The sequence below is a fragment of the Microcaecilia unicolor genome, unplaced genomic scaffold, assembly GCF_901765095.1.
Source record: "Microcaecilia unicolor unplaced genomic scaffold, aMicUni1.1, whole genome shotgun sequence".
NCBI lineage: Eukaryota > Metazoa > Chordata > Amphibia > Gymnophiona > Siphonopidae > Microcaecilia > Microcaecilia unicolor.
Window position 1 is genome coordinate 144,034 of NW_021963162.1, and position 22,825 is coordinate 166,858.

At 42.1% G+C, this 22,825-nt stretch overlaps 1 protein-coding gene across 1 annotated transcript; it reads left to right on the plus strand.

Annotated features, from left to right (window-relative positions):
* The first annotated feature begins 6,486 nt into the window (after positions 1–6,486).
* Positions 6,487–17,717, plus strand: LOC115459027 (enoyl-CoA delta isomerase 1, mitochondrial-like). The gene is made up of 4 exons (XM_030188890.1): positions 6,487–6,594; positions 11,204–11,308; positions 13,527–13,654; positions 17,520–17,717. The coding sequence occupies exons 1-4, from the start codon at positions 6,549–6,551 to the stop codon at positions 17,700–17,702; spliced, it is 462 nt and encodes a 153-aa protein (XP_030044750.1). The 5' UTR covers positions 6,487–6,548; the 3' UTR covers positions 17,703–17,717.
* Positions 17,718–22,825: the final 5,108 nt, after the last annotated feature.

A 22,825-nucleotide genomic window follows, 5' to 3' on the forward strand; every position in this document is an offset into this window, starting at 1 on the left:
TGGTATTGCTTTTTAAACCCAAAGGCAAAATCTTAGGGTGGTTGAACAACTCGGTATAAACTGTGTTGTTTCTGACTTTACATGTTTTGGATTGCTTTTGGTCCTGCTGATCTGTACATCTCCTGTATGGAATTTGGAAGATGGAAAAGAGAAAATAAAAAATAAATTTTGGACATACTCTGTTGAAGTTGTTGTTTTACTTTTGCAGTGTGTGTATGGATGCCTGTTCTGGTGTGTGCATGTGGTAATGATTGAATAACTGTATAATTATGGCTATGATTTCTGAACATGTGGCATTATTAAAGGATTTATTTATTTATAGCATTTATATCCCACATTTTCCCACCACGGGCAGGCCCAATGTGGCTTACATCAGTCTGAAAAGGCATACATCAATCCGGCACAAACAATCAAGTACATGGAAGTAGGAGAGATCAGTGAGTAATTACAGAGAAGGGGAAGGGGTAATAGAGTTGAGGATGTCGTTAAGATAGTTACAGTTCAGTAGTTATGGATACAGTGGCGGGACTTTTGCGTAAGCTATTCCAAATAAGGTAGTCTTGAAGGTTTCTCTGAAGGTCAGATGATCGGGAGTAGTTTTTACAGATTTAGGTAATCCATTCCACAAATGAGCACCAACATAAGGAAAGGTGAATGCGTAAGTGGCTTTATACTTGAGGCCAGAACAGGTAGGGTAATGGAGAGTTAAGTACGAATGAGATGATCTGTGAGAGTTCCTAGGTGGTAGGTTGATAAGGTTATTCATATTAGCTGGAGGATAGACTTTTAAATGCCCTGTTGGGTATATCTGCTAATCTCAACATTGTTAAATGTTTCAGACATATCCATCAACTTGCTCTCATGATGTTATTATCATCCAGAAAGAAGTGATGAAAGTTTTCAGTTTTAGCACATTATAAGTCATCATAAGAACGAAATATAAGAAAACCAATGGACTGCACTAGGGGCTTATTAGCCCCTTTATCACGTTCTAATCCACAGGAGCCCAGCGGTAGTGCCTGCTATCAATGCACAAATAGTTTTATTTTTTTTAGTGCTACTGGCACTTAGCTGATGGTAATTGGGCAGCCCGGTGATTGGGTTAGTGCAGGAGCCCTTAGCACCTCCTAAATAGGAGATGGTAAGGGCTCCCCCTGGAAATAGCCACACGGTAAGTGTTACACTTACCACACCGACATTTCCATTTTTTAAAAAGTCCTTTTATCTGCTGCGGTAAAAGGGGGCCTCGGCACACAGCAAATCCACGTTCTGTCGCTACTGCAGGGCCCTTTTTACCACAGTTTTGTTAAAGTTATGTTTAAACAAATGAGAGATCTGTATAAAACAAATGGCCCTATTTACTAAGCTGTGCTAGAGGCACATTTATTTTTAGCGCATGCTAACGTGTAGACACCCATAATATTTCTATGGGTGTCTACATGGTTAGCATGCAATAATTTTTAGCACGCGCTAAAAATGCTAGCACACATTAGTAAACAGGGCCCAAAATATTTATTATTATTTTTACTTATAAACCCACTTGTCCCTGAAACATGCTCAAAACAGAATAATCTATTTATGCATCTAAAATGTAAACATCTATAAAAGAGATGAAATGAAGATGTGATTCCATGTGCCCCAATGAAAGGAGAGTTTAATTTTACTTCCATTTAATTTCAATATATTCCATCTTAATACCACCAGGCTTTACAAGGCACATTACAACAACAGTTAAGATGAACCTATCAGGAATCAGGATATTCTCACTTAAATTAGCTGTATTGTATAGAACAGTGTAGAAAAATGAGCAAAAAAATACAATTTATTACTGCTGTTTCTACTAGCTACAATATTTTTTAATGCTGTTTTAGTGATTTTCAATTGTATTTCATATCTATCTATCTATCTATCTATCTATCTATCTATCTATCTATCTTCATATGGGAAGCTTTCAAATTAAAAAAAACATAAGCATTTGATATTGCTTTTATATTGGAAATTCCTTGCTTTCTTATTGAACTCTCTTTCTCAGAAGATGTTCCTTTATTTGATTTTTTAATTTCAATAGCTCTTAAATTGATAATTCAGAACTGGAAGGATGATTCATGTCTATCCATTTTATGTAGTGGAACGTGGTATTATTATTTTAAAAACACAAAGACATTTTGTTAAAATGTTTTCCCGCTTGTAAACGTAAATGCTAGTGGTGTAAACAAGATAACTTTTTATCAGCATCTTTTCTGTAATGCTTTTCATACTTCTGCTCAAATGTTTTGTCATAATATGTTTTATTTGAGATGCTTCATGTTTGAAGCATGTTATAACTATGCTATTTAATTGATGTTCATATTTCAGCTTAATTTATTAGATTGTACTTATACAAAATTTCAATAAAAGTTATTTTGAAAAATAATATCTTCATTGTTATCATAAACAAAAATAAAGGCATATAGCGCGGCACTGAAATCCTCAAAACAGCATTGCAAATAAAGCAAGCTCTGGAGCACATTTTGAATATAACCCTTGCCCCCTTCACAGGCCCCTTACAAACTCCCCAACTCCCCTTACACACCCCCCCCCATTCTCTCCTAACAGAGAAAATGCAAAACCTAGGAGGTTTAATAAAACAATATAAATCTCACAATTTTGCTATTGTTTTGTTCTGACCAATATGGTGATAAGCTCTGCCAATTGCCTTCAGCCCAGATAATGGGCCAGATACTGTCATTAAACCTCCTTGGTCGGGCATGGACCCTATGAACATGAGGTGGAGTCAATCAGCACCTCCCTTACACTCTTCATGCAATGAAGCTGCAAAATAAAAGCATGCCTCAGATCAGTTGGTGACTTAGAGGGGCATAATCAAACGTGAACGCCCATCTCCATGGGCATCTATCTCCGAGAATGGGTATGTGAAGGGGCGGGACAGACCATATTTTCAAAAAAAATGGGCGTCCATCTTTTTTTTTCGATAATATGGTTTGGGCCGGGCAAATGCATCGGATTTGTGCGGATTTGAGCTGGGCGGTTTCATTTTTCAGCGATAATGGAAACCGAAGGCGCCCAGCTCTAAAACAAACAAATCCAAGGCATTTGGTCGTGGGAGGGGCCAGGATTCGTAGTGCACTGGTCCCCCTCACATGCCAGGACACCAACCGGGCACCCTAGGGGGCACTTGTAACAATTAAATTAAAAAAGTAAAATACCTCCCAAGTCCATAGCTCCCTTCCCTTGGGTGCTGAGCCCCCCAAATCCCCCCCAAAACCCACTCCCCACAACTCTACACCACTACCATAGCACTTATGGCTGAAGGGGGGCACCTAGATGTGGGTACAGTGGGTTTGGGGGGGGGGGGTTTGGAGGGCTCCCATTTACCACCACAAGTATAACAGGTGGGGGGATGGGCCTGGGTCCACCTGCCTGAAGTCCACTGCACCCACTAACAACTGCTCCAGGGACCTGCATACTGCTGTGATGGAGCTGGGTATGACATTTGAGGCTGGCATACAAGCTGGAAAAAAAAGTTGTTAAAGTTGTTTTTTTTTTTTTTTGGTGGGAGGGGGTTAGTGACCACTGGGGGAGTCAGGGATGGTCATCTGGTCATTTAGGGCACTTTTCTGGGACTTGTTCGTGAAAAAAAAGGGTCCAAAAAAAGTGACCCAAATTCGCGTTAAAAATGTTTCTTTTTTCGATTATCGGCCGAGGGCGCCCATCTCTCCTCGGCCGATAAACACGTCCCAGTCCTGCCTTCACCACACCTCCGACACCCCCCCTCAACTTTGGCCGTTTCCGCGACAGATTGCAGTTGAAGACGCCCAAAATCGGCTTTCGATTATACCGATTTGGACGCCCACGGGAGAAAGACGCCCATCTCCCGATTTGGGTCGAAATATGGGCGTCTTTCTCTTTCCAAAATAAGCTGGTTAGTATAGCAGTTGCGATTGTCATACAACCCAACACTTCAAAACAAATAACCCCAAAGGAAACCTCAATGCTTTTAAGTTTCCTGCAACCGGTAAAAAGATAACCCGTGACCAGGTGAGTCAGAAAACTGTGGAAATTGCTGCACGCGGCACTGCAGCTCAGGGTTGCCAAGTGTCCAAAAGGTTTTTCAGCCCAATTTGTGCCTAAAAGTAGCTTTGTGTCCAAAAAATTTTCAGCCCAATCTGTGCCCAAAATAACTGAAAATAATGAGCACACATGGGCCAGCTTAAATAGTGAGCAAACCGACCTAAGTGAAGACTACAGTATGAATGATTAATAGTTGAGTGCTGATGTCATTGTCCCATCTTGCTTTACAATGAGGCTTGAATTTGTAAAAAAAAAAAAACAGCAAGGAAGTTTCAAATTCAAGCCTCATCTGGGCTCCTCCAATAGCAACGCGAATAGCAGTGAGGTTAGCACCAAGGAGGATGAAGAAAACAGAAGGCGGGATGACGTCAAAAAGTTGAAGCCAGTTAAGTTAGCCTTTGTTTCCTCTTCCCAACTCAGCCATCCTCTAGTATACTCAAAACAAAGCAAGCAAACCTATGAGCTGTCATATACATCCTTGTCATTCTTTATTGTTGGTAGCATTTTTATTTAATCTCACTTATATTTTTAAACTTGCTGGCTTGTGCAGCATATGGATGTACACAGAGGAAATATTGGTTTCATCGGTTAGAGTACTAATTTGTTCTACGTTTTAAATCATTGTGTCATTTGGAGGGGCTGACTGTAGGCACTTCCTGTATTTGTGCACAGTTGTTTTCACCTAGTAAAGGGCCACTAAAACAGACATCATGTTATGAGAATCAGGTGCTCTACATTCAGAGTTTCTATCTGTCTGTCTATCTATCTGTCTATTTATTTATTTATTTACAGTGCATTTTATCTAGCAAAAAAGATGCCGGTACTCAAATGCCAGGCCACCCTTCAGGGGTGGAGTGATCATTGAAGGACCCACCCTACAATAGCCAGGACCCCTGCAACCAGTCATAGAATCTATGACAAGGCAGAATTTGTATGTAGAACCTGAGCTCTTTCATTAAAATACGAGAACCATGGGTCAGGTTTAGCAGACAGTGGAAAAGGTGCCGGTACTAAGTACCCCCTCAAAAAAAAGCCCTGTTTATTTATGACATTTATATCCCACATCAAACATGAATTAGGTTGATACCTGGGCACATTTTTTTTTTTTCCTGTGCCTAGATCAAAAGAAAAAGATAGCATATGGCATAATAGCTTCTGAAACCATTGTGCTATATCTCCTTTCGTTAGTTCGCTATCGCTTGGCATCTGTTCCTCATGGTCTGGCTCCGAGTCAGTTTCCAGCTCCGCCATTTTGGATTGGGGCACCACCACTTTCTTTATCGTATTCAAGCTGCTCACCCGCTTTTCTGTGGTGAACTGGAATTTAGCAAGCTTCTTTCGTGCTGCCATCATCCCACGAGCGTTCAGCTGCTGTTCAGGAACTTCGGTCAATTAATTCGGGTGTGTCTGCTTATGATTTTTACCCCCACTCCAACGGAGACGAGGAGTCAAGCTTCCATTTCGCTGCGTGACGTCACTTCCTCCCAATAGCTTTTTTTGTTTTGTGGATTGCAATGGTATATTATAAAAATGCACTTGATAAATTTTATTACTACTATTTAAAAGACAGATATTGAATCATGAGGGCAAAGCTACCTTCATGCAGAAGTCCAGAATCAGTCTAAATGTGCCAACATTGTCCAATTCAGCACACTATTAGCAGCCAAGTTCAAACAAAGTTAATTATGTTCAGTGAAAAATAAATGTGTTGGCTCAGGCTGCTTGCTATGTGAATATTCCATCACTGTTTCATTATTGCTACCAACCAACTATTACCTTATTAAGGGCATTTGATTTAAACTTTATTTTAGTTTGTTTATCCAGGCCTTACATGCACATGATTTTGCTATTTAAACCCAAACGTGAATCCTAAGGGTGGTTGAACAGTTAGGTATAAACTGTGTTGTTTCTGACTTTACTTGTTCTGGACTGCTGACCCGTGCATCTGGAATTTTGGAAGATCATGGAAATGAGAAAATTAAAATTAAGTTTTGTATGTACTCTGTAGAAGTTGTTGTTTACTTTTGCAATGTGTGTATGGATGACTGTTTGGTGTATGCATGTGATAATATTTGAATAACTGTCCTTAATTAAGGCTATAATTTCCGATCATGCAGCATCATAAAAGGACAGCCTTTTAAATGCCAAGTTGGGTATATATGCTAATCTCAGCTTTGTTAAATGTTTCAGACATATCCATCTATTTGCTCCCATGATATAACTGCAGTCCGTTGTTTCTAATAACGTTTTGTATTACTGTTTTCAATAGTGTTTTGGGTGTACTAAAATGGCGACAAGCTCCGCGTTCTGGCTTCAGCTTATGTAATGGACTAGATAGGATCACCTCCGTCTCCTCTTTTCTTCAACCCCCTTGAACAGTATTAGCATTTCTTCTCTTCCGCCCTGTAGCGGGAGGTGTGTTACCAGTCAGCTGATGGTGTCACGCTCTGCAGCCGTCCTCCCGAGTCCCGTACAAGATGGCAGCGGCGCTAATGCGGTTCTCTTCTGTTCGACTCTTGGCAGGTATGTTTCACACGGCCTGCTCCGGGACGGGCGCCATAGGTTTGTTCGTTCTGGACTATTATGCAGGTGTACATAGAGCGTTGGTGGCTCGAGACCTTGGATTGGCGTCAGACCAAATAAGGTTTTCTGGTTTCATGCAAGCATGCACAGGTTCCTCGGAGCTCGGTTGAGAGGGGCGTTTTGTACTCGGGATTTAAAGAGCGAATCTATGGATCAGGAATGTGCAGAGAGGGTCTGATATGGGGGTGGAGATGGGGAAGAGGGCGAGTGAGACGTGGGTCTCAGAAACAGAAAAAAATGAGTGGAGAAAAGAGGGGGCGTGAATGATAAAGGGCTGTGCTCGGGGATAATAGGTGGCGATGAGAAAAGTGGGTCGCAGGGTCTTAGGATGGGGTGGAGAGGAGAGAAATGATTAGTAGGGTCTGAAGATCAGATTAAGAATATACATGAGGACATATAGGGGAAGAAGAGCCCAAGAGAAATGAAAGTTATACATAGAAGTCCTAAGAGGTTTAGTTTTTTTTTTTCCTTCAAAGGATAAGCAGATAAATAGCTTCCCAGTGGATGTGATGGAGTTAAAAGCACTAACAGAATACAGGGAGGCCCGAGATAAACTGTTACCAAGTTATTTAAAGGAAAACCAGACCCAAACTAGACTAGATCAGGGGCTTCATAAACCTCTGCCAGGTTTTCAGAATATCCACATTGAATATGCATATGTGTTTTCATTATGGATAGTCTGAAAATCCAACTGGTTGTAGTAAAACTATGCACTAAAATAGTGTTTTCCAAACTTTTATCCAATATAATCCGGTTTTAATACTTAAAAATTAAAATGGAGATCACGTGATGCCATGTTCAGGAGTGGTTGCTGAAAACCCCGCTCCTGCCATCCTACCACTAATCCCTTGTATAATGTGTATTCAGCTTTATAATTTTGGCAGCTTTGGGTTTGTGGAGTGCCTGGAGATTACCAGTACTGGTCTCCGTATCTCAAAAAAGATATAGTAGAATTGGAAAAGGTACAGCGAAGGGCGACGAAAATGATAGTGGGGATGGGACGACTTTCCTACGAAGAGAGGCTGAGAAGGCTAGGGCTTTTCAGCTTGGAGAAGAGACGGCTGAGGGGAGATATGATAGAAGTGTATAAAATAATGAGTGGAATGGATCGGGTGGATGTGAAGCGACTGTTCACGCTATCCAAAAATACTAGGACTAGAGGGCATGAGTTGAAGCTACAGTGTGGTAAATTTAAAATGAATCGGAGAAAATTTTTCTTCACCCAACGTGTAATTAGACTCTGGAATTCGTTGCCGGAGAACGTGGTACGGGCGGTTAGCTTGACGGAGTTTAAAAAGGGGTTAGATAGATTCCTAAAGGACAAGTCCATAGACCGCTATTAAATGGACTTGGAAAAATTCCGCATTTTTAGGTATAACTTGTCTGGAATGTTTTTACGTTTGGGGAGCGTGCCAGGTGCCCTTGACCTGGATTGGCCACTGTCGGTGACAGGATGCTGGGCTAGATGGACCTTTGGTCTTTCCCAGTATGGCACTACTTATGTACTTATGTACTTATCGCACTCTAATATCGATACTATGGCTGCGAAAGGGGTGAGAAAGGAGAGAGAAAAAATCCGGCCATATGAAGACAAGATGGCGACTCCGGTGAGCCCATCCACCTCCTCCGTCTGATTGGCCTGGGTGATAGAGGTGGCAGCGGAGGTCACGGGGGCCATGGAAATTCTGCTGAACAAACGATTAAGCCCTATTGACAGCAAACTAGAGCAGCTAATGGCTTACCAACAAAGACATGGGATCCTGGAGGACAGGGTAGTAAAGATGGAGGAGGAACAAGCGCGCTTGCAGAAAATGGTGGCTGGGTACGAGGAGAAACTTGAGGATCTAGAAAATAGACCCAGAAGGGACAACTTAAGATTCGTGGGCCTCCCGGAGACACTAGGAGATAACGACTTGCGAGGATTCATGGAAACCTGGTTAGCACAGCAGTTAAATCTACCGGTTGCGCTTGGGGCATTGCAGATAGAATGAGCACACCGGATAGGCCCACGATCCCAGCCTAATGCGCAACCCAGAGTGGTAATATGTAAGCTCCTGAACTTTGCGCAAAAAACGGCTGTATTACAAGTACTGAGAAGAGGTTGGGAGCTTCGATACGAAAATAACAAAATACTGTGTTTTCAAGATTATTCTGCAGTAGTTGCTGCACAAAGCAGAAGATTTTCGCCGATATGCTCCAGTCTCTTTGAACAGAAGATTCGATTCACACTACAGTATCCAGCCAAATTGAGAGTGACGTATAAAGATGAAACAAAGATTTACAATACAGTAGAACAGGCACAGGAATTTCTATGCTGCTTAGAACAGCAGTGAACCAGAGAGGTAATCTAGCTGGATACTGAAGAAGGAGACCTGGAGCGCTGGAAAGAGAGAGATTATAAACAGAGGCACTTAGATGAGCGGAATATCCACCTAAGGCCTGACTACAATGACTGGATAGAGAAGTGTCTTTCAATAACTAGAGGATCCTGGAGATGCTTAAAGTGAGGCATAGCACTGCTTTGCTCTCATATGAAACAAGTGGTGTATGTTCATAAGGTGGGGATGGTTTTTTTTCCCCCTATTTTGTATTTATGGTTAATGGCTGACACATCTGCTATTGATGCTGGGCAATAGAGGGATGAGTTATGGGAGGTGTTATACGTGATGGTTCCATATAGGGAACCCCAGAAATGGTTTGGGGGGGGGGGGATTAGGGGTTGCGGGAGGGTAGCTGGGAACAGGGAAGGGAGGTATTCAGGGAGGGCTTCTAGGAACTTGGGATGTAAATTCAAGGTGTGGGGGGTTGTATAATAACCAGTCCGCACAAAGGAGTTTGGGCAAGCATGTATTTCGACAGAGAGAATATGAGGGGTGGTGTAGGCTGGGGCACCACCTCTCTCATTTAGACGTTTCATCAGATGAGAATTAGTTGTAATTGGGGGGGGGGGGGGGGGGTAGACCCTGAAGGTGGTAACTTGGAATGTAGGGGATATCAGTTCACCTATTAAAAGATCAAAAATACTATAACACCTTCAATGTCTTAGAATAGACATTGCACTATTGCGAGAAACCCACTTATCTATACCTGAACATGCCAAACTAAAAACTTGGTGGGTGGGGGATTGATTGGCAGCGGCAGCTCAAGGCAAAAAGGGAGGAGTAGCCATTTTGTTTAGGAAAGGAGTAGTAGACAAAATTTGCTCACTTTTTATAGACCCTGGAGGTAGATTTTTTTACTTTGTAAGGCCATAATTGCATGCTAGGCATTTGTACTAGGGAATGTATATGCACCTAATCAATATGATCGCCGTTTTTACAAAATGATTACGTCAAAGTTGTTGGCTAGTGAGGCGATGTCAATTTTGATAGGAGGAGACTTTAATGCAGTTTTAGATCCCACGATAGATAAATTCCACCCAGTGAAGGCATCGACTTACCAGGGGGGGAAAAGGGCTTTCAAATCTATGTGGACAGTTAGATTTAGTAGACGTCTAGTGAGTGCTACACCCACAGGAGAGAGACTTCACGCATTTATCTCGCGCGCGCACTCCACCCAGGCCTATATTGATTATTTATTGGTCTCAAAGCAAATCTTTGACTCGATATCAAAGTCTGACATTGCGCCTTATGTCATTTTGGACCATGCCTGGGTTTGGATGGACTGTGTGTTGACCAAGCCAGTGGGGTGGGGATGGCATTGGGTTTTTCCAGCGGAATTATACAAAGACAAGGCATTTCAGGAAGTGCTGTCTAAATGCTGGGAGGAGTATAAATCTCATAATATAGAGCATACAAAATACAAATTATTAAACAACCGTTGAAGTATTTGCAAAACACTTTCTATCTTTATTAAATATCTTCTATGTACTTAAATTTTTCTTTACACGTCATAAATAGAACATTAACACAATCATTCACTCTTTCACACATCACATCATATAAAAAACGCTCATCATGTCATATATAGAACGCTACAGCAAATTTCCTCACAAATAAATCAGCTTGTCCGTATGATATTTAAACAACATGTTGAGTTCTATACCATGGAACTCAATCTCCAATGAAAATCTTACAGAAAAGAATTTTCTCTTAGATGATAACTGTTCATCAGTATCCGGCAAATTCATTAATAATAAAACTTCCAATAATGCATTGATCCATTAGTCCTCACAGATGAATCATCGATTTTTATCGCTGAGTGTTGATAAGAATATAACGGGGTACAAACTGCGATCTATAAATGAGGTAGCTGCAGGCTTCTATAGTATTCGCAATCAAATCCAGGGACCGTGTACTCTGGACTTTACATAAGATGTTTGTTCAACTTTTCAGCAAGCCACAACAGGGCTCCTGTGGGTCACCGTTACTGTACCCAGTAATGGTGGTATATTGTTTTAATAAACATAAACATGGTCCTACGTCATGCTTCTCCTACACGATGTAGGGGACTCCATCCTTAGGTTTCCTTGTACCAGGTGGGGATTCAGGTGTTGAGTGCTTCCCTTGGTAAAAAGGTATTAAACAATTTTTGTACATATTTGTTTCAGCAACACTAAGTCCTTATGGTGTGCATCAGAAACATGGACAGATCTCAAACCAAAGAAGGCAATTCAGTAATACCTACATTTCAGTAGAGATGGATGATGCAACAGGTAATATGGAACCAGGTCTTGATGAATTATAGAAATCAATGTTATGTAATCCTTGGGCCTACTGATGTGATGGGAGTTTGTGGGTAACCAGTAAACACAAGTCAGTAAACACTGACGTGGAGCCAGAAGCAACTTTATTAGTTTGGGGTTTCTTTTACAGATGCCACATGGCGCCATGCACGTTTCTTAGTAATGGAGTCAGCATTTTCTATTCTGACAGTCTTGATTATTGTATAAAAATGCTACAGCTATGAGCCTTGGTCCCTTGCCTAGACTTTGGTTCAGGCTCTAAAATGAGGGAAAAGCTTACAGGCCTGAGTGACTCTTGCTTGAACTCCCAGTGTTGGAGCTCTAAAGAGAACAACAGGAAACACAAAGGTGGGGGGCCAAAGGACAGAGTGACATTGTGGTCAGCCATGGTGTGAGAAAGGAAGTCTCTCTTACGATTTACAACGCAAATCCCGTACTATTTTTGTAGCTTTTCTTTGCACCACTTCCAGTCTTTTTACGTATTTAGCAAGATACGGCCTCCAAAACTGAACACAATATTCCAAGTGGGGTGCAAAGAAAAGCTAAAAAAATGGCATGGGATATGCGTTGCAAACCGTACGAGGAGAGACTTGCTGACCTGAACATGTATACCTTGAAGGAAAGGAGAAACAGGGGTGACATGATACAGACGTTCAAATATTTGAAAGGTATTAATCTGCAAAAGAACTCCCTTCCCCTCTCTCTCCAGAGCAATTCCTCCTTTCAAAACATGGCTATTTGTGCTGAGATTTTATGCCTTTTTGTTTTGTTTTGGCCCCATCCCCAGTCTCTTCCTTTACACGTTTCTCTATTTCTACAAATGAGCGTTTTAGTTGTCTTATCAAATAATGGAGTTCCTTTCCCTTTCTTTTATGTTATTTATTATATACACCTCTTTGTCCTGCAAAGTCAGTTTGGGCATTATTAAACTACTAGTAAATAAGGCCCGTTTCTGACAGAAATGAAACATGCGCTAGCAAGGTTTTCCTGGGAGTGTGTATGTTTGAGAGAGTGTGTGTGAGAGTGACTGTGTGAGAGAGAGAGTGAATGTGCGAGTGCGTGTGTGTGACAGAGAGAGAGTGAGTCTGGGTGCGAGTGTGTCTGTGAGAGAGTGTGTGTGTGTTTGAGTGTGTGCGAGAGCGTATGTCAGACAGAGTGTGAGAGAGAGAGTGTTTTACACAGTTACACTGTGTGTGAGAGAGAGTATGTGTGCGATACACAGACTGTCTGTGAGACTGAGTGTGTGTGAGAGTGACTGTGTGACACATAGAGAGTGAAGGTGATACAGTGTGAGACATAGTGTGAGAGACTGTGTGAGAGAGCGAAAGACACTGACTATGAGTGTGTGTGAGAGAGAGAGAGAGTGTGTGTCACAGAGATACCTCCCCCCTCCCTCTGTGGTCTGAGGACCCCCTGCCTGCCCCCCCCCCCTGCGTGGTTTGCAGGACCGTGCGAGTGTGTTACTGTGATGGAGAGAGTGAGACTGGGTGCAAGTGTGTCTCTGTGCCCTGGCCCCCCCTCCAGCCACCCAGCAATTTTTCTCTATCCCCTGCCCCCCCTTGAGCCATCCAGCGATTGTCCTCTGTCCCCCCTCCAGCCACCCTTTGATTCTCCTCTGTCCCCTGCCCCTCCTCCACCCACCCAGCTATTCTCCTGTGTCCCCTGCCCACCTCCTGCAGCCACCCAGCGATTGTCCTCTGTCCCCTGCCCCCCGTCCAGGCACCCTGCGATTCTTCTCTGTCCCCTGACACCCGCCCCCCTCCAGCCACCCACAATTCTCATCTCCCCTTCCCCCCTTCAGTCACCCAGCTATTCTCCTGTGTTCCCTGCCCCCCCCCCTCCAGCCACCCAGTGGTTGTCCTGTATCCCCTGCCCCCGTTATTGAAAGCCCTGGCCGTCTCGAGTTTGTTCCTTAGTTAGTCCTGCCTTCTGAGTACCCGCCCTCGACGTCATCACGTTTTGACGCGAGGGAGCAGGAGAGAGAGATATGACACCGTTACGAACCCTTCAGTGAAGCCACGGAGTCAGCTTCAGAACGTTGGAGGTGCGTTTTATTATAGTAGATAAGAGACCTGCATGCATCCTTTAGCTTTTTTTTTTTTAACTTTGGATGAAAATTGATTTGTAAGGTGTACTGGTTTTTGCTTTGATAGAGTAACTGGTATGTTTTGATTATGCTGTGTGCTAGGGGTGGCTGTCATGAAGATGAAGCGTCCCCCTGTGAATAGCCTCAACCTGGAATTGCTCACTGAGTTTGCCATCAGTCTGGAGAAGCTAGAAATCGATCGTGGCTGCAGAGGTGTCATCCTGACTTCTGTAAGTAAGAGGCTGAGCCTGGAACTTAGTGTAAGGTCACAAAATTAAACCTAATGCCAAAATGTGCTGGTAAACTGTGATATACTGACAATTCAAAGACAAAAGAGCTCAGCAGCCATTAAACACTTCTCTTTACAGAAAGTTAAAAAAAAATTAGCATTTTTGTGATCTTCTAATCATTGGTCTGAAAAGAAAAGCCCACCATAAAACATGTTATTTCTAAAATGCGTATATATTATAGCATTGTAGCAAGTCAACACAGTTCACGGCATGTAGGGAGTAGCTGCTGTGGAGCAACCATCTGACCGGTATTCTGACTGAAGGGACCCCTTGCTTCCTGATTGGAGCTCTGAGGCGACACCCCTCCCCCCATTTTGAGTGCCTTGGATGGGAGGAGTAACTCATCCCTTAACTCGCAGCAGATTGCTTTGAGCCCCACCCCATGTAGAAGATATGGGCTACAGAGGCTGAGATGTCCACACAAAGTTGTTTTTTAATTTATGATAATTCCTGTTGTGGAATTACTGCTGGAAGCTTTGTGCCTTTGAGACCAACATCTGACCCCTGATGCAGACACCATGCTGAAACACAGGCTGTCGGGTTCTTCAATAAAATTTTCTTCTTCTGATTCTGTGCTCTTCCTTTCTAATCCATCCTAGGCCCACCACACTGTTCATTTTGGTCAGGGGTTTTGCTATCTTTAATCCAAATCAGACTTCACATGTGTTCTGGAAAAAAAAATGTGTTATAGAATTACATACCCAAACATGGTTTCACAAAAAAGTAATTCTACTTAATACAGTTGTTTTGTTTTTGTTACATTTGTACCCCGCACTTTCCCACTCATGGCAGGCTCAATGCGGCTTACATGGGGCAATGGAGGGTTAAGTGACTAGCCCAGAGTCACAAGGAGCTGCCTGTGCCTGAAGTGGGAATCGAACTCAGTTCCTCAGTTCCCCAGGACCAAACCACTAGGCCACTCCTCCACTCCTGTTGCACATTCTTTGTGCTGCTCCATGGTGAAACATGGCACCAGTTTGGTTATAACTGAAAAATGCAACTGTCCATAGCCTAGTCATCAGTTAGACAATATCTGTATGGACCGTCTTAAGAGATAGTCCATGCTCCCTGGAAGTTAGTCTAGTCACATAGACAAGATGAATAAGAAGTAGAAAATGGAACAGCGGATGTAATGTTTAGCATGGTCTACAATGGTGAAAAAGGTCAGGGAGGGCTAATACTGGAGAAAGGAAGTGTCATTGAAATGTTTGTAGGGGTGTGCATAGCCCCCGAAAAATAGTTTGCTTCACCTATGTTTAAAACAAATTCCTCTTCGTCCGGGTAGACCAGCCCAGACCACCGGGCTATGTGCCCCGACCAACAGATGGAGGTAGAGAAAAACACAAGCAAGTTCTGGTGACATTGCCAGAATTATAGCTGGTGCAGCCTGGAACTAGCCAGTATTTTTGTCTACCTTCCAGCAGAAGATCAAATTTTCAGGTGCAAAAAAAAAAAAAAAACAGGTTGTGTTTGTGTTTCCAGCATTCCAGCAGTGCGAGGTCCCAGTGAGCTGGGGAATAGAGATGGCCAGGTGGACTTCACAGCACTTGGAGTCAGCAGGAGCCTGTTGCTCTCAGTGCTGCTGGGGGTTTTGTGCTGCATGCCTTGACAGATGCTGTGGCTCCTGCAGTGGCCACCACGTGTTTGCCATGGCTGGATCGCCTTGCCCTGAATGCAGGGTGAAACCATTTGGGGGAGGGGGAGACCAGATACTTTGGCCCTGGTCTATCAGGACTCAATTAAAAGAAATTAACAGGTAAGCCTAAATTTCACCTTATATCCATTTTTTAAAAATGTTTTCGTATATATTTCACATTCTTTAGACATACATTGAATCACACTAGAACTTAAGTGCACAAATTGATTGTATGGAGATTACCATTTTTTAATGCATATAATGCATTTGTTATGCATGTTTTTAGAAACCACAACATCCCCCTGTGAGTTATATGCGTGAGCACACTATAAAAAATATTATTTTTACACAGATACTGCCTTTGGGCTCGCCCCTTCATGGAGTCCTTGCTGTGCCAGCATCGTGCCCTCCCCTTAACTGCCTTCCTGCCATCCGCTGTCCTCTCCTTTCCTCTCCCTGCAGCTGTCCTTACTTGTTTAAGTAATATGCTCCAGCCTCCAGCAGGAACTCAAGGCAATCTTGCGCATTATCGGGGGGCCCTTTCCTCCTCTGACGCATAAACAGGAAGTGGCATCAGAAGTGGAAAGGCCCCAAATGATGTGTAAGGCTGCCTATTAGAGTCCCTGCTGGAACAGATTACTAAAATAAGTAAGGAGGGCTGCGGGGAGGGAGAAGGAGAGGACAGCAGGACTGCAGGAAGGCAGTCAAGGAGAGGAGGCAACGCTGGCATGTGGAGGACTTCGGGAGGGGAGGGGGAGTCCAAAGGCAGCAGCCTCACCATTGGCCTAGACAGGACTCCAGGGACAAAGATATTTTCATACATGTAACACGCACACATTGTACAAGGTTTTTTGGGTTTTATACATCTACACCCAATTTGTGCTTGTTATGTATGTGAAATATATGTGTGAATGTATAGTGATTTCTTGGTATACTCATGTACAAGTGATTTGCCTGCACTTTACCAAATGCATGCTTATAAATGGACATCCCTAATAGGATGCAAAGAAAAGAAGTGGTGGTGATCTATGGTAATGTTATTTCCCTAGTAGATGAATCGCTATATTGAATTCTGTCCTCTAAAAGCCCATCTAATTAGACTGCTGGAAGGATGGATAGAAGTTATTAACAGCCAGGACATGAGCTTGTCTTTAACCGCCACAAAAAAGGAAGTAGTTTTTCTGCAATTTGTAATGGAATATCAGAAAAGGAATTCCTCTGCATTCACCAATAGATTTTTTCCCCAGCTTCTTATTGTATGAGCGAGCATTTCATACCTCCTTTCTACCAGAAATTCTACACCCTCACTTTAAGCCCCCAAATACTAAAATTAAGCCCCAATGGTGCAAATGGTTTGTTTGTTGGAAATTAAAAAAAAAAAAAAATCTGATTGTGACATTTTTTGTACAGCATCAAGCAAACCCTGGGCAATATGATACAGCTTATGGACCTTACCAGTTTAGTGGAGATGGTCATTGTAAACAGGAGTGCAGGAGTAGCAACTGGTTAGAACACCGAGTTGATAACCAGGGAAGCCCAGTTTAAATCCTGCTGCTACTCCTTGTGATCTTGGGCAAGTCACTTAGGGGCCCTTTTACTAAGCCACGTAGGCACCTACGCACGCCAGTTTGGAGCTGCCACGTGGCCCGGGTAGTAATTTCATTTTTTACGCACATCCGCAAATAATTTTTATTTTCGGACCTGGGGCGAAAACCGAGCGGTAATCGGCATTCTATGTGCGTAGACCATTACTGCCCAGTTACAGCGCGTGAGACCTTATCGCTAACTGAATGGGTGGTGGTAAGGTCCTGAGACCCAAAATGAACACATGCCAGTTTTCATTTTGCCGCACGTCCATTTTTTGGCAAAAATTTAAAAAAAGGCCTTTTTTTACAGGCGTGCTGAAAAATGGATCTGTGTACTCCCAAAACATGCGCCTACGCTAGCGCAGGCCATTTTTTGGCGTGCCTTAGTAAAAGGACCCCTTAACCCTCCATTGCCTCTGGTGCATATTTACATTGTGAGCTGTCCAGGGACATAAAAATACCTGCTGTGCCTGAATGTAGCTTGCTTTCAGCTACTACTGAAAAAGATGTCTGCTGAATTCAAATCCCTGGAATCTACATTAAAATCTATATTGATGCATATTTATTTTATTTCCTATTACAGGCAATTCCTAAAATCTTCTCAGCAGGACTAGATATAACTGAGATGTGTGGGAAGAATGCAGATCATTATGGGGAATTCTGGAGAGCCCTGCAGGAAATGTGGCTGAAACTCTATGGGTCCAACATGGTGACGATAGCGGCCATTAATGCAAGTATTTTATATAGTGAATTGGGGCGTATTTAAATTTGCAAGGGAGGTAGATAAAAGCTTATAAAGTCCATGAATGTTCTGAGTGGTAAAACTCAGAATATATGAGATTAGCAGATATGCTGATTGAGACCATTTTATTATCTTGGATATATTTGACAGGGTGAAAATATATTATATTATATATTATAATATATTATATATTATACATTATGGGCCCTGTTTACTAAGGTACGTTAGCGTTTTTAATGTGCCTACAATTAGCACGCGCGCTAACTGAAGGCGCCTATAAGGATATTGTAGGAGCATACACTGTTAATGCATGTTAAAAATGATAATGTGCTTATAACGCGGCTTAGTAAACAGGTCCCTATATATTACATTATATAGTATATTTTATATATATATATATATATATATATATATATATATATATAGGGCCATGTTTACTAAGGTGCGTTAGTGTTTTTAGTGCACCTACACTTAGTGCACGTTCTATGTAGGTGCCTATAGGGATATTGTAGGCATATACATGGTTAACACGCCTATATGGTTAACGTGTGTTAAAAACGTTAACATGGCTATAACGCTGCTTAGTAAACAGTACCCATAATATATTATGTATGTAATATATATATTACATTACATATTATGTTATATATCACATATATATAATGTAATATATATGATTTGTAATGTATAATATATGTAATATATATATTATATAATTATGTTATTATATATTATACATTATATATTATGTATTCCTATAGGGATATTGTAGGCTCGTACACAGTTAACATGCGTTAACGCCTATACCGTGACTTAGTAAACAGGGCCTTATATATTATATTATGTCATTTTAGATTTATATTAGATTACATTGAGGCTCATTTTCAAAGCACTTAGCCTCCCAAAGTTCCATAGAAACCTATGGAACTTAGCCTCCCAAAGTGCTTTGAAAATATGCCTCATTGTAAGCCACTTTGAGTCTGCTTTATGTGGAAAAAGTGGGGTATAAATGTTCATAAATAAATATACCTTGGTTGAAATAAATGTTTTTGTGGGTTATCTCCAGTTTTAAAGTTTGGGATTCGTGTTCATTTGGAGTATCCTGAAAACTTGACCTGTTGGCAGTCCTCAAGGACTGGGGGTGAAGACCAAGGTCTTAGGGGATACAAAACTGTTTGGGCTTGGCCAAATTGAAATGATTGGGGCCCTTTTACTAAGCCGCTTAGGCATCTACTCGCACCAGTTTGGAACTATTGCCTGGCTACCGCGTGGCCCGGGCGGTGATTTCATTTTATGCACGTGTCCACTCTGTGTGCTGGAAAATTTCCGACACATGGCGCTTACCGCCCAATTAATGTGTGAGATCCTTTACCGCTAAGTCAATGGGTGGGGGTAAGGTCTCAGCCCCAAAATGGACGTGCGCCAATTTTTATTTTGCTGCACATCCATTTTCGGCCAAAAAGAAAAGGCCCTTTTTTGCAGGTGCGCTGAAAAGTAGACCTGCGCACATCCAGTACACGCATCTACACCAGCGCACGCCATTTTTCAGCACACCTTAGTAAAAGAACCTCTAAACCTGTAAAACTAATGGGTATACTGGGTCCTCTGCGAATTTACATTCTATGGAGGTCACATGGGAGGAATGTCAGTGCGCTGCAGGAAATTTTGCTTACAGTTCAGGGGATGCTGCCATGTCACTGGAGATTTAGAAGGACCCAGCTTCTGTGTAAGATACACGTTTGTGACATACAGAGCAGCCAGCTTATTTGTATAATGATGACTAAGATTGCCAGCAATTGTCCATGATCATATTTGTTGAGTGGTTCCTGTTTAGCTGACAAATGAAACTTGAATATGTGTGCCACACAGCTTCTTGTAGAACTACATCCCTGACAACCCCAGAGATGAAATTAGTTTGCCTTAAGCAAATCTGTGTAGTACAAGTTTTTGTAGGCATTCATTCAGCACGTGCACTGTAGGGTATAAAGATTCTATAGGCAAAAAAACCACTTTAAGCAAACATTCGTTTTATCCATACCAGACCGGTGTGGAACCAGTAGGTTGTGTCCGTTGACCAGTGGATGGAGAAAAGAGAAAAAAAAAAAGTAATTCTTTGTGACTTGCCCATTAAGGGTATTGTGCAGCCATAGAATGAATGTTCAGAATATTTCTCTGCTTCAAGTGGATGGTGGACAGACTGTGCAGCTTCTATTAGGTGCTTCTTACAGAGCTCCTGAACCAGCAGGGGATTCCTAACGGACAGTTTATGCTGCTTTTCAATATGTTGAAAGCTTGTCTGGAGCCAGGCTGACACTCAGTGGTGCCTAGTCCCTCCCCTTCCCCCCACCCACTCCTTCTCTTCACTGCAGTTTAAGGCATTAAAGAGGCTAAAGTGCCTTCTGTGTGACATAATATTTGCACTGTTACTTGAGGTACTGTTTTGTCTCAAGAGATTATCATCTTCGCACAGCTACAGCAGCCACATGTAGGACTTATCTGTCTCTGCCGCCTTTATTTAACAGAATGAACCCACCAGCTGTATAGTACAGTTTTTCCAATCGCTGTTGTGCACACCTGTAGCAGCAGGTTGTACTGTATTTCCACAGCAGAATGGATGACACTTTCACACCAGTTGCCTCTCTTACCCAGCCACAGCGGTTACCTGTCTTACACAAACTGTACAGACCTACTGTTCTGGTCAACTCCATGGATGACCTGTTTAGTAAACCTATCTCTGTTGCTCAGCAACATTACCCTCTGACATTGCATACTTGTGTTTGGAGTTTCCTGTGTATTGGTACCTTTATAAAGTTCAGAAGAACCTAACTTACTCCTTTTTCATTCCTAACCAGTGCTCCTTTGCTGTGAAAAGAAGGGACTGTATTCCTTTTTAGGAGCGTAGTAGGGGGCCCTTTTACTAAGCCAAGTAAGCGTCTACGCACGCCCAATGTGCGCCAAAATGGAGTTACCACCCGGCTACCGTGTGGCTCTTGCGGTAATTTCAATTTTGGCGCACGTCCGAAAAATAATTTTTATTTTCTTATGCGCGTATTAGACGCATGCCAAGTAGCATTTGATGCATGTAGGTCATTACCGCACGGTTACTGCATGAGACTTTACCACTAGGTCAATGGCTGGCAGTAAGGTCTCGGATGCAAAATTGACAAGCGCCAATTTTGATTTTTCCACACTTCTATTTTCGGCAAATTTTTTTTAAAAAAGGCCCTTTTTTACAGGTGCGCTGAAAAATGGACCTGCACACGCCCAAAACCGGCATCTACACTATCGCAGGGCCCCTTAGTTCCTTATCTGCTGCTGTCTGGTTGTTTTTCCTGAATGCTGTACTCCTACAGTGGCACTCTGGTTACCGTTCTTTGTGCAGTTTCCAGACTTATGGATGTTTTTTTCCCTATCCATGGTCTTAGTTCTAATATGTAGACCTCTGTGTCAGCCACGAGCCTTTGTGCTCATTCTAGGAAGTTAATTTCCTCTTCACATGATCTGCCCTTCCTTTCCTGCCTTAAGGATTATGTCTTAGAACTTCCTACGGGCAGAATTATAGGATGCTTTGATACAAAGAAGCTTCGTTTTTATCATTCAAATTTTAGCATTTACCCTTATTTCCTTCCACTGTTTTCAATACCACATCCTTATGGAGATCAGCTGAGGAGCTCCAACAGAACCTCTGTCTCTTGACACTGTTCTAATTAATAATTTTCTTGAGTATTCCATCTTGTGCCCTCCAGTAATTTAGTGTTTCCTTTTTTTAAAACGAATTGGAGAAAACGTTTCTCACTCAATGTGTAGTTAAACTCTGGAATTTGTTGACAGAGAATGTGGTAAAGGTGGTTAGCTTAGCGGGGTTTAAAAAAGGTTTGGCCGGCTTCCTAAAGGAAAAGTCCATAGACCATTTTTAGAATGGACTTGGGGAAAATCCACTTTTTATTTCTGGGATAAGTAGCATAAGTGAACCAAATAAATAAAATGTTTTGTACTTTTTTGGGATCTTGCTAGTTATTTGTGACCTGGATTGGCCACTTTTGGAAACAGGATGCTGGGCTTGATAGACCTTTGGTCTGTCCCAGTATGGCAATATTTATGTACTTGTTCATGGACCTTTGGTACCTACATATCTCTTGATGGGATTGTATACTACAGAATCTTTTAAGGAATTCAGTTTTAATCTTTGGATGCTCTCTATCTTGTTTCGATCTTGTAGTCATAGTAACATAGTAGATGTATGATCCATCCAGTCTGCCCGACAAGAAACTCACAGCATAAGGTATGATACTATACTACATACGTTTGCTTGATCTTGATTGTCCTTGCCATTTTATGGGGCCCAAACTGTAGAAGTCTGCCCGGCACTGGCCTTGCCAGTTACTGAAGGTGTCCAGCCATGATCAGGGCAATTACCGTAGAAGTCTGTCCAGCACTGGCTTTACTTCCCAATTACTGATGTTTCCATCTAATTACCACTAAGCTTGTTTGGTTCCATGCCTTCTATATAGGATTCATTTATGTTTATCCCATGCATTTTTGAATTCAGTTACTGTTTTCATCTCACCCACTTCATGTGGGAGGGCATTTCAGGTATCTACCACCCTCTCCATGAAAAAGTACTTCCTGATAGGATAGTCGGCCCCTTCCTTCATGTTCTCTAGTGCTACCACATTCCCGTCTTTGGAAAAGGTTTGTTTGTAAATTGATACCTTTCAAATATTTGAGTACCTGCTTTGCTACATCCCACTAGGTTCTGGACTGGTCAGGTATGGAACAAAAGGAAGGTTAAAATTTATGCCTTGCTGATCATTTTCTTTTCTTTACTCCAACTGACCAGTTCAGAAACTCACCTGATTGATTATATTTCCCCACAGGGTGGATTTTCCTATTCCTCTTTTTGCTTTCCTTGCAGATTTCATGCCTTTCCCCTACAGGGTGTATTTTCCTGTTCCTCTTTTTTTTTTTTTCCTTGCAGATTTCATGCCTCCTGTTTTTCAATATTCTTCAGTGTGCACAGTTTATTCATCTCCTGATTCAGTGAAATATCTGTATGTCAGTAAAGTATATGCCTCCATTGTTACTGTATTTATTACTGATGTGACATTTATTCTTGTCTATTCTGTATTGATCCACAGTTTATAACA